The sequence below is a fragment of the Anas platyrhynchos genome, chromosome 13 (genome assembly GCF_047663525.1).
Source record: "Anas platyrhynchos isolate ZD024472 breed Pekin duck chromosome 13, IASCAAS_PekinDuck_T2T, whole genome shotgun sequence".
Taxonomy (NCBI): Eukaryota; Metazoa; Chordata; class Aves; order Anseriformes; family Anatidae; genus Anas; species Anas platyrhynchos.
In genome coordinates, this window is record NC_092599.1 from 14,480,404 (window position 1) to 14,492,970 (window position 12,567).

Sequence of the window (12,567 nt, forward strand, 5' to 3'; positions counted from 1 at the left end):
ATGGAGAGGAAGAGAGAACATACATACATGTACTCAGCTACAGCACTACTTAACAAATTGTGCTTTAAGATTAAATGGATAAAACACATTTTAGCTTGTTGTCATCCGTCACCCTAATCTACAAGTTTTCTCACAGTAGAATTGAGTTGCTGGTGTAAATAGAAGAGGTTTGCTGGGCAGTTTGAACTCGGATTGATTTGGATGTTTAATACAGATGTACGGCCCCTCAGGAATGCAGCTTCATTAAACTGGTCCTCTGCGTATCCCAGCATCTGCTAACCTACCACAACGGAGCTGTGCAGTAGGGCCTGCCACAATCTGGCAGTGGACCCGATCAAAGATGTGATTTAAAGAGGGCCCTGCTCCGCTGCAAGCATCCTACCAGTGAAAGCAGAAAAGCAACTGGATTCTGACTCAGCTTTCCAGCACTTGAGTCTTGCTGGAGAGCGGGTGCTTCGCCCCACTCTTGGAGTGTTTCTGCAGTTGGATGTAGAAAAATAGGTAGTGGATTTCTGAGATTTTTCTCATTTTCTGTAGTCCTACCATGTGGCCATTCCATAACTAAAACACAATTCTCGCTCTATGAAACACCATGGAGTGTTTTTGCTGGGAGCTGGATCCAACGAGCTGGTCGTGTTCCACGTTGATTTGGCGAGCACAGCACTGAGTGAGTCAGTATCCCATAGCTTGACAAGGCCATCAGCCGGGCCTGCCTCCTCAGACTAGTTTCAAGAGAAGCTCTGGGTGTGCTGGTCAGGTTTGGCCATCGAGGGGTACAAAGTGATCCGAGCCCTTCTCCCCACGTCGCAGACCTGGAAGGAAACGGCTCTTTGAGGTAGGAAAACACACGGGCTGCAGGGCCTGGGGATTAGCGGCGTGAAAAGGACCTGGGATAGCTCTGATCAGTTTGGGAACTGGTTTTGACCCTACTTAGAGGCAAAAGGGTAGCAGGAGCGGCATTCAAGCAGGCTTTCTGGGAGCTCCTTGTGGCAATTAAGTGGCAACATAAGTTACTAATTGACCCTTTCAGCGTGTTAAGTGACCTGTGCCTCATTTAAGGAGCTTAACTGCCCCTCAGACAGCTATCTGATGATCCCGCCTTACTGAAGGCTCGGCAAGGCAGGAGCCGTCCCGGCAGTACTTCCTGCTGAATCTGCCTGGCTCTCCAGCATGCTAAACCTCACTGAGCGGTCGCTTTGCTTTGCTTCTCTCCGAGCAGAGCAGTATGCTTAGACATCGCAGCGCAGGGCTTGGGGGGCTGGATGGGAGCCGGGCTGTTGCTGTTGTCCAGCAGCCTTGTGCTAAGGAGGAAAAGGGCGAGCGGTGCAAAGTCCAAGCAAGTTGGTTCTGAGGCTTGCCTGACCATAAATGTTCTGTTCGAGCTGATGTTTCTTTCCACTTTGGCTCACCAGCTGTAAACTTAACCATTTTGATGGCTGTGTTAAAGTAAAATGTTGTTTTAATGAGTTGAGAAGCCTTACTTTGTTTTTTCAATGTGGTTATATTTTTCTTCGAATGACTTGCAGCCAAAACTTGGCTCAGCTGCACCCTAGTTTGCAAACTGCTGTGTTCTGTGACTTACCCTCTCTACTCCGTCAAAATATGTTAAACCAAGGTACCTGCTTTTGAGTTACTTGCTTTTGGCCTTTTCCAGGTCTGTTTCTGCAGTAAGTTCAAAATTATCCTCTAAAATTGGTGATGATCCTCAAGCTCCAAATTTTTTGAGCTCTCAGGCTTGTGAAAGGCCAATAGAAGCAGCTCTGTTTGTTTAAAAATAGCAAAATGAAAGTGGAATCGGGAGCAAATGAGCTGCTTTTAAAACAGATACTGTCATCATCAAACAAAAGCTATCTGAAGGTGCATTTTTAAATTTGGGGAAACATTCCTAGAATTCCAATGAAAAGCCAAAGATGAGCTTAACGTTCATTTGAAGAGAAAATGAACACACCATACCCTGATAATTTAGATGATTTTTAGATGATTTAAAGTAGCTCAGACTTCTGGGCAAATACTTGCCCCTCTCTATTCAAGGAATAAGAAGTGTCGTGAAGCATTCTTAGCAGATTTTCAGCATGCCCGTGGCTCTGATTTGGGAATGTGAAAGCATTTCATCCTTTTTTTTTTTTTTTTTTTTGGACACTTAATGTTTCCTACTCACATTACTGCTCCTCGAAAGAAGAGTTGGCACCTGTCCTAAGAGTGAGAGCATCGGGAACATTAGCATCGTGTAACCTTTGCTGAGCTCTCCCCACACTTTGGCCACACTCGGATTTCTATGTTCCCATGTAAATGTGGCCCCAAGTTTCCTGGTACAGAGAGATGAGCACCTCTCATCTTCATTTACAAAGACAGCTGTGGTTTGACTGTAGAACCAGTCTAAAAGTGAAGTCTCCCTTGTCATCCCACCCTGTGCCTGCAGGGAAAAAAAAAAAAAACTGGGGCTGTGCAGTGAACAAAACTGGGGAGTAAAATCCAAACTGTTCTGGTTGCAGTGACTTCCCAGGAACGTGGATTACACGTTAGAGAAAAAGGGGAATGGGAAAGAGAGCAGGGAAGTGAGCCAAGCACTGATAATGCTGATAGAAAATATGACTAAATTGTAGAGTGTGGCTCACACTACAGCTGCTCTCTTCCCTGACAGCATGAGTGAGTGCACAACTATGGCTTGAGTGGTTTTAGCCCGTTCTGGTTTAAATACATCCAGAAATGAGGTTTTCTTGCTCTGAAGAAGCTGTTGCACCTTAAGAGCTGGTATTTTAAGTGACTAATTTGAAGGCTCTTGATTTCACTTGTGTCTGGAGCTGCTTTTCTTAGAACTACCGTGAATCCTTCTCTGTGCTTTTGGCATCTTATAACACTGAAATAAATACTTGCTTTTTTTTTTTTTTTTTTTTAAAAAAAAAAAAAAAAAAGAGGGGAGTCTTATCTGTTTCCTGGATGTTTTTTTTAATTGAATCCACTGAAGGTCTGGTGTGCCCAGAACTTTTAGTCCCTTCCTAAATATTTATTGATACAAACACAGGGCTTATGCCTGTAGATTTATAAACAATTTATGCTTAACCAGAATACTCAGGCTCTCGCTATTTGTCAGACTGAATCCAACTTACAGTGCCCTTCACATACAAGAAAAGGTGAAATAGCATTGTTTGTGTGTTGAAATGCATGACTGAAGTTCATTGCATGATTACATAGTCAGTCATTCAGAAGTGATCTTTGCTGGAGTTCTTGATAGGCCAAAACTTTAGCCAACGGGTTGCTGGATAGAAGATGTTTGGCTTCTCTTCCAGATGCTGGTTCCGGTGTGGAAGAAATGGAATTCAATTGGGATGAGTATCTAGAAGACACAGGAGCAATCGCAGCCCCTCATGGATCTTTTAAACATGTGAGTAAGGGATTGTGTCATTACTTACCATTTCCTACATCATTTTTTTATACACTGAATGTTCAGGGTTGATGAGTTGATGCACTAAAATCTGGAAGACTAACTAAAATCACGTTTCCTAGAGTAATGAGAAATGTGGAATTTCTTTTTTTTATTATTGGTTGTCGTCATCTTGTTTGTACATAGCACAGGATAATCCCATCCTCATGTACTGGAAGTTAAGGGGTCCCTTGTTGTTTCTGCACCAGAGGATAAGCTTGATTTTTCTCATGAAGACTGAACTGGCCAGCATCTTCTCTTTGGGGATTTCTACTAGTCAACTGCTGTAGAGTAGCTGCGCTTCAGAGAATGGTGCTGTATAGTTCTTGAATAGCAGAATTCAGATGTGCTCTCAGAGGAAGTTTTAATGATGGTTCTCGAGGAGGCCAAGGAGAAAACAATATCTCTGTTGAACACTTGACTTTAATAGTTAGAAAACTGATGAGGATTGCAAGGCTTAGTGAATGGGATGAAGTCTAGATAAGCCCTTGGATGCTTTAAGTCTTTTGTTGGTAAACTTCAGAACTGCACTGTCCCATTGGATGATAATTGAAGTGTGGCTTGCTGTACTAGGACATCAGGGAAAGCGAGCTGCAAAATATTAAAGAATCTATTAAAATACAGCAGTTGTGTTATGAGCAAAGATCCACAGTAAATGTAGGCTCTGCAGAGACCCTTCCATACACTATAATTTTAAGTTCTTTGCTGAGTATAAGCTTTCAGGTGTCACGTTTGTGGAGGGGAGAGACCTTACAATTGTTTTTGTTTCTTAGTTTACGAATGTTCTAGCAGGAGCAAGCTTACTCAGCAGTGATGCTTGCACAGCCCACATTGAGGAGTGGCATCAAGTTGGAGCAGTGGCCTTTTGTAGCAGCAGCGAGAGGTGCTGCCTGCCTGCTCCTTTGGTGTGCCTTGCCTTGCTTGATCTCCATTAAGAGAAGCCTGCTCACAGCTCAGACATTATACAAACAAATTGTGATGCCAGCCTTTTAGTAGTGGCCAGCTGAATTAACGTGACAGCTCGGTTTTGTTAATCAGCAGGAGACCACCTTGGGTGACTTTGGTACCCCTGCACGCCACCCTTTGCCCTCTCAGCCTGGCCAAACAAGAGGTCTGACCACTGTGGCTGTGGTCAATACAATTAGGTTAAAAAAAAAATCCATTTTTAAATTATTTAAATTTAAATCAATACAATTAGGTTAAAAAAAAAATCCGTTTTTAATTGTCATTATGCCTTACATGTGTAGAACACCGCAGGGCTTTGCTTGTCTAAGCGATAACCGCTGGGGAGAGTGCTTTAGGGAGCGAGTGTGGACAAAGCAGTGTCACCCAGTCCTTTCTGCTGCCTTGGGTGCCCTCTTGTGGGCAAATCCAAGGAGGAGCAGAGCTGGGCTGGTCCGGCTTCGTGCCCGCACACGGATGCAGGCAGGAGAGCTGCAGGGGACACGTGGAGGAGCAGGGAAATAGATGGCTGCGGGTTAAAGCAGAAGGGGAACTGTCATCAGGCGCTGGTGAGCAGAGTTCCCCTAGAATTTGTCCAGAGGCCAGTTTTGATGTTCTCCATAATATGATTGGCAAAAAGAAAATTGTTTTAAGTTAATGCTGACACAGAACTGACAAGCAGGGAAGGGAGGGTATTTACAGCAGTCACATCCCCTAGATCTTGCTGTTAATAGAAATTCAATGGTGCAAGGAAACGTTTTCAGCATTTCTGCTGTAAAAGTGTTAGTGTAGTTCCAGGATACATCAGGGGAGAGATTTTCAGCAGAGGGCATCCAGGCACTGATGTCTCTGCTAGAGACTGGTGGTCCTCGCAGCTCGGTCTGTGCAGTGCGTGTTGCTTGGCGTGAAGAACAGATTTGTATAATCTAGATTCAGGAGAGCTGGGAGGGAGCTTTTGTGCTCTCAGAAAAGCAGAGTAGGAAAAAAATAAGTTGAAGAATAATGCTGGCACAAGAGAAAAAGGTGTAGCATCAACCAAAATTAAATTTTAAATGGAAGCTTAAGGTTTTTGTTTGGTTCTTTTGAAATGCTGGAATAGTGAGACTGTGACTGGCCTTCCACTATGAGCAGTGGATGAGAAATGCCTCGCCCACATCGTAGGGAGAGTACATGCACAAGTCAGGAAAACATAACCCATAATAACCCAGCCTGTGTTAGCAAAGAACTAGTCTTGCAAATGGGAGCTTATATTAATTTTGAATGTTCTGCTGTTGCTATGAGCAAGACACATTGCAAAATGTATGCTGCTTTCTCAAATCAAACATGGTCTAATGTTTAATTTGTTTGCGCTTTAAAAATTAAACAATACTGAGATCCAAGGGATTGTTTTGCTTACAATCTAGTAGGAGGCAGAGTTTAGGAACCCAGAGTTGCAGTGGATGCCAGTGCTGTTATCCCACCCTATGTCTAAGTAAACTTTCTTTGGAACCGTTTAATGCTCTACTTGAATGCCCTTCTTCAACTTGTATGTGTGTGCAAATATGTATTACAAAACAAGTTAGTGCTCAGCATTATCTGAGGATATGTGCTTGCTGTGTATTCTTGCATGCTTTTAATAACATTTTCTCTGTTCTTTAGCATTCGCTTCCCGAGCCAAATCAGATTTCCTTGGTCCAAGCTTGCACAAAGGGCCACAAAGTAGGGGTGGTACTTGATGGGAAAGAGGGGCTGGGGATCAGGGTGCCTAAGCTGAGCTGTCGCCAGGTGCTCGGTGGAGCTCTCAGCTTGCCAGATGTGCAGCAGCAAGCTGCTGCTTTTGAACGCATTGCTCTGAAGAAAATGTTCACAGAGCTCCTGCACAGCATCTCCTGCTCGCCAGCTTTCCCACTAGTCCAGCCTAAAAGAAGGAAGTTACGTGCTTTAAACCTCTGTGGTGTCGTCTTGCCCAGCTGCCAGAAGAGGGTGCTAACTTCTTGGTCTCTGCTGTATCCACCCAGAGCATACATGACAGCATTTGAAAAATGTACCTGACTTCAGGGAAAGCTGCATCTGTTGCTGCTGGTTTCCTTGAATACAGTTCTCTATGCCATGAGGCTTGGCTGAAAATTCAGGTAGAGAGAGCTGTGCAGGTTTCCCAGTTCCTTGGGCCTTGTGTTGCTCATGACCTGTCTCTTGGGAATTGAAATCCAGTCTTTAATAATACCTCTTCAGCAAGGCAATTGCCTTTTCAAAGAGATTACCTCTGTAATACTGCTTCAGAAAGACTGCAGGTATTGAGTCCCGCTGATTTGTTTTTATGAAGGGGATTCTCTAAGTGAGGGTTATCAACCTAAAGGATGTGAACAGTTAACAACAGAGGCATATGCTTTTCGTTCTGATGTTGTTCTTAGTTTTATTTTTAGCAAACCAGTATGTGCTGGCTGATGAGACTATAATAGCTGTGGCAGTTACTGAACCGTCAGCACAGAACTGGTAATAAATAACCCAGAAAACATCTACCACATCTGCATCGTACTGAAAGCCTTCCTTGCAGTTAATTCAAAGAGGAAATGGAACTTGGGACCATTAAAGAAAGAAAAAGCCAGTTACATTTGGCCGAGAGCAGGGAATTGACATGTTAGTTGTTTAATAAAGACTGAGGCTACGACGTTAAGTGTAGCTTGGAAATACTTCATAGTGGGAGCAGGGCAGGATCCTTCTGTCCTTGCAGGAGTCTTTGAGCTGGCGGAAACTAGGAATGCAAGGAACTTGATGTTTTGCCTTCCCTTCTGAAGTTCACATCTCAATATCTGAGTACCATGCAGTTGGATTCCTCTCCTTCACACAGCACATGCACAGCGTGTATACGCTATTTGGCACTCAGCTATTGCCAAGACGTAAGCTTGCTGAAAAACTGCACACCGTTTTTGTTAATCTGTGCAATTCATGTAACTGTGTCACACACAGGATTATTTAGATTCTTTAACAGAGATATTAAAAGTCCTTGTTCTGCAATTTCTGCAGGTTTATGCCTTCTTAAACAAGCACAGTATCAGAGATTAGCGGCATCACTAAAAAGCAGGTGTATATACTTTAAGTAGGCTCTCTGTCCAAAGAGGTCGGAAGCAAAAGTTTAACACAGAAAGTCAAGGTTGTGCTGCTGAGTTTGACTTTTAGCCCTGTCTAGCTGGACAGCCCAGCTGTGAGTTGGAAAGCCTTTCTGTGATGGGGGAGGTACTGTCTGGGACAGGAAGATGCATTGCAAGGTATTAATTGAAGGTTGAAAAGTACTCTGAAGTGTGGAGGAGATTTCATTAATGCTGATTCCATGCGCAGTCTAATTTGGGTCCCATAACATGATGAAGCTGTTCCTCTGAAGAGGCTGGATGGCATTTGGCTTGAGGGTTTTTGCTAATGATTATGTCTAAATTGCTCCCCCTGTTGTTCCATCAAGTTTTCTGGGAGGTGCTCAGGTGTGATGATCTTTCTCTTCAGGTGGATACAAGTTTGCAGAATGGTTTTGCCCCTGGTATGAAGCTAGAAGTAGCTGTCAAGTCCGACCAGAACACCTACTGGGTAGCCACCATCATTACTACCTGTGGGCAGCTGCTCCTGTTGCGCTACGATGGTTACGGAGAAGATCGCAAGGCTGACTTTTGGTGCGATATCATGACAGCTGATTTACACCCCATCGGCTGGTGTGAGCAAAACAAGAAGATTCTCAAAGTGCCTGAAGGTAATGCCTCCATGTGCAGAAGAGGGAGTGTGACAAGGTGGGGTTATCTGCTGTTTTTTCCCGAAATCCCATGGCTTACTCTCTCTGGATTTTGCTCTTACACCAGAGAGAGTTGTTAGCTTAATTTCAGAATTGGACTTAGATTTACACAGAGACTTGTGGTTATCTTAATCATCACCCTCCAAATCCTGCTGCTTTATCATTTCCTTTAGAGAATGTTTTTTTTGTTTTATTTCTTCTTTTGAGGTGTTACTGATGAGCATGTGGCAGCTTCTTCTGAATCACACAGCACAGTAGTGTGGTAATGTCTTGTTGCCCAAATGATATTTAACTGGCAGGAAGTATCACAGTTTTTCTTCCTCATTTTTCACTAGGTATCAAGGACAAGATACCTGACCAGGAGGAATTCCTTCAGCGAGTACTGAAAGGAGCATGCAGTGCTCCTGCTAATCTGCTGGAGGGGGTAAGTGTTTGAATGTGCTGCATCTTGGTTTTTGTCTTGCTTTTGCCTTTTGTTATTAAAGGAACTCCTATTAAGATTGTCAGTTCAATACCTGTTTTTTTTTTTTTTTTTTTTTTAGGAGACATTGTAGTATGATGCTGAACGTAGAATTCCACTCTGTAGTGTTTCCTGTTTACAGTATTTTATTTTGATAGTGTTGTGTTTAAACATATCTTTCACTGCAGGCTTGGACTGTCTGTGCTATTTATTAATTCTCTCAGAAGAAAGACCTGTTTTCAAATTCCCTTAGGTTTCAGTCTTCCTCCTATTCTGGTCCTCCTTCATATAGCTCTAGGGAAATTATCCTTTTTTTATCTGGCATTCAGGTTGTTCCCTTTCTGAGCTGACTCCTTTCACTAATTTTTTGTTTTTACTAGCAGGCAGATTATAGTTTCACCTAATCTTGTAACATTGCAAGTTAAATCATTCTCTGCAATTAGAATGATACTTGATCACTTAATTATCAATGTCTGGTAGTAAAGTGCACAAAATTTTTATCTTCGTATGCCAGATGAGTCAGTTTTTAAAAGGAATTAATTCATGTTTGCTCCAAACCTGGTATATATAAGGAATAATACTTCCGAAAGCAATAGACAGCATTTAAGTGAAACGCGTGACTGTATCTACAGGCAGTACAGGAGTTCTGATACAAGAACCAGTGATTCTAAATGCTGGTTTCTGTTGTCCTGTGTTAGTAAGGGACATGTTTTTCTTTACTTTTGTGTTGATACTTTATTTGTTCAAAATAAATGTGTATAAAGGACAGAACAAAAGTGGAAATACAGGATTTGGAAGTTGTTGTTGTTGTACAGAATAATTTCTTTTATGTTCTTGTTGTTCTCTTTCTGCAGCTTCACAGAGGGAAAAATCCATTGGATCTAATTGCACCAGGCTCCCGACTAGAACTGCAAAACTTCCGGGATTCCCTGGAAGCCTGGATTGTCAATGTGGTAGAAAATGTTGGTGGGAGACTTAAAGTGCGATACGAGGGGCTGGAGGATTCTGACAAATTTGACCAGTGGATATTCTACCTGGACCCTTTCCTTCATCAAGTAGGGTGGGCGACTCAGAATGGATATAACCTGCAGCCACCTTTAGGTACTTCAAAACTTTTATCTTTTATACAGTGAGCAATGCTTGAGAATACTCCTGCTACTTTGGTGCTCTGAATCTGCATTCTGGATGTATACGTGGTCACATAATCAGTGTGTGATCTGCCAGTATATCTAGTGGAATGTAAGTGAAAACACCAGTAAAAAGTCCTACAAGACTTTTCACCCACTCGTGCAAATGTTGCTAAATGGTTTTGCCTGTCAGAACCTTCCACCTATTTGTGGAAGGGGAGGAGCTGAGGAAGGAGCCTTTGCAATTATTTTTGGTAGGTTTGTGTTCCTGTATGTGGGGAGGTACTGCTCAATGGCAGCTTTTGCTGTTGAGACTGGAAATCCAGTAGGCTCCTTAAGGCTCTATCTAAAGAGGTGCTAAGTGTATATGGAAATGTTCCTGTAAATGGGTGCCCAGAGAATTAATTCATGGAAGAGGGGGCAGAGAGCAGGACAGATTTCCGTGTTTCCTAGGCATGTCAGGGTGGGTGGGTGGGTGGTAGCTTTTCTTGGTCATCAGAGAAGTGGGGCCTAAAATGGCTGAAACACAAATGGATTGATTATAAGCAGAGCGGTGATGTAATGTTTCCTGATGAGGAGAAACCTTGGGATAAAACTGGAAAATGGTGAGTGTTTACTCTAAAGACTTTCTGTAAAGGCAGATGTACATGCAAGGTGCTGGTATGATCTGAGCCGTTAGTTGTGGAAGTCCAAGTCTTTCAGAACAAGTGTTTTTATTATATTTTTTGTGTGGTTTTCCCTTTACTGATCAGAAAAAATCATGCTGAGGAAACCCAAACTATTTCCATTGAAAGGACTGAGCATGGTGCCTTTGCTCATGCTTGACCAGCCTCCGCTGAAATGAGGACAGCGAGCAGGCACACACCAAATCAATGGCACAAACTAGATGAGTGGATTCCACAGCACCATCTGAATGAATAATGTCTATTAAAAATGTTAGGTTCTGACTTTTTAGACTTGTTTCCTTTTTATGTTGATATAAGAGCCTTTGATATATTCACAGACTTGACATCAGGGATCATTTGTGCATGATCCTAGTAAAAGTAATTCCTTTGCTATCAGAGAGCTGCAATTGAAGGTGCTGAAAGAGTAACTTAACTGAGACAGACATGTGGAACATTTCTTCAGCCTTCTGCTTGCTTAAGCTTAAAACAAACTAACATTGTCCAGCTAGGACTGTCTTCTGGTCATGCATTCCTCCAGACGTTTTCCTCAGGGTTGCTGTGACTGTCGTTTTCTCAGAAAGACCCGACTGGGCGATACTAGGTGGTACAGTAGTGCCTGACTTCAGTACCATTTTGTAACATACGCAAAATCTTAACAGGCAGTGGGTTTTTAAGAATGAAGATACCTGCACAGATTCTGAACAGATGTGAATGTAGCACTTAAAGGAGCACAAATCAAACTTTTATTACTGCCTATGTTTTATGAGGGAAAAGAAGAAAGATGACTTCATTCACTATTTCCTGGTCTTTTTTGCTCAAGCCATTAGGTCCTTGAAAAGTGAAGCAGATTGGCAAGAGATCTTGAAGAAAGTGAAGGAGGAGGAAGAGGAGTCATCAGTTCCTACAGATCTTTTTAAGGTAAAGACAGAATTTGTGTATTTTAATGCTGCGTGTGATACCAGAAAAATGCTGCATTGCTAAGAAAGTATTCAAGGAAGTCAAACATTGTTGCTCAAACTTCCTTCCGTGTTTTGTTTTGTTTTGTTTTTTCTGTTTTTGTTTGTTTGTTTGTTGTTGTGTTTTTAAATTCTTTTTTGTTGCTCATTCTAGTTTAAAAAAATAAATTAAAGATCATACTACAATACAGTTCTTGTGAAATTAGACAAAATACCTATCACAACTATGTGAGCCATTACTTGTCATGCTGGGAAAAAGCCCTGATTCTGATCCCTATAATGGCATCTCCAGTTGTTTACCAGCTGGCCTTGTTGATTACTGTCCTTCTAGAGGAGTGAGGTATTAACCGTACTCCTAATTCTTTGAGCATATTGAAAAGTTTAACGTATAACACCTAATATGTAACCTGATATAGTTACGTATGTTATTTAATGGGCCCTGATAGATCCTCAGTGTTAACAAATATTGCTAATGAGTCTGAATGTAAATGTTTATGAATTGAAAAAAAAAAAAAAGGAATCTTTTGAAAAGAAATCACGTTTTGAGAAGTGGAAATGTAAATTTTAGTCCTTTAAGTTCTTAGTTCAGTTTTCTTGGCTACATTTGGGCCCATAAACAGAACAGAAGAGGAAGTGGTGTTGCTCTTGAATCTGTTGGATCTTAACCAATAGCATATACCTAAGTCCGGAGCACGAACACTGTTTTTGTAGGCTTTTGGTAAGCTGAAAGTAAAGACTTCTATTGTCCTCTTTTAGGTTAGATCATGATGAGCCCTAAATGTTAGGGGAAAAAAAGAACTTTTCTATTGACCTAGCAGACCACTCTGCACTGTGAAATCTTGCTTTTGTGTGGAGAATGTCAGAGAAGTAAATCTTTGGGACTCAGTCTTATTAAAAACTCCTAGAAATGGCAGTCTTAGAGGGCTGAGACTCTATGATAGCGAGGTTGCTAGTACTCTAACCTGTTACTTTCTTAGAATAAACTACTAAAACTCAAGTTACCCTCTTCAGTTGAACCTACATAAGGTTGGTCTTTTCTGATGGAGAAAGGCAGGTGATCCCTTATACTTGATTTTTCAGGATAAACCTGTGATTGGAGTACATTCATTCTCTGAAGGCATGAAGTTAGAAGCTGTGGACCCGATGGCTCCTTTCGTGATATCTCCTGCTACGGTTCTCAAGGTACTGGGATTGTTTAACTTTTCTTGCTAAGATTCAGTTAAATTGCTACTTGTGTTTTTA

At 42.0% G+C, this 12,567-nt stretch overlaps 1 protein-coding gene across 5 annotated transcripts in view; it reads left to right on the plus strand.

Annotated features, from left to right (window-relative positions):
* SFMBT1 (Scm like with four mbt domains 1) overlaps nucleotides 1–12,567 on the plus strand; it is an 89,656-nt gene that overhangs the window by 54,564 nt on the left and 22,525 nt on the right. For all 5 annotated transcript variants that reach the window (XM_072044509.1, XM_072044506.1, XM_072044507.1 and 2 more), the window contains 6 exons: nucleotides 3,288–3,382; nucleotides 7,838–8,078; nucleotides 8,453–8,541; nucleotides 9,432–9,678; nucleotides 11,190–11,287; nucleotides 12,406–12,507. In XM_072044509.1, coding sequence (XP_071900610.1) covers nucleotides 3,288–3,382; nucleotides 7,838–8,078; nucleotides 8,453–8,541; nucleotides 9,432–9,678; nucleotides 11,190–11,287; nucleotides 12,406–12,507 — 872 coding nt within the window. The remainder of the gene's footprint in view (nucleotides 1–3,287; nucleotides 3,383–7,837; nucleotides 8,079–8,452; nucleotides 8,542–9,431; nucleotides 9,679–11,189; nucleotides 11,288–12,405; nucleotides 12,508–12,567) is intronic.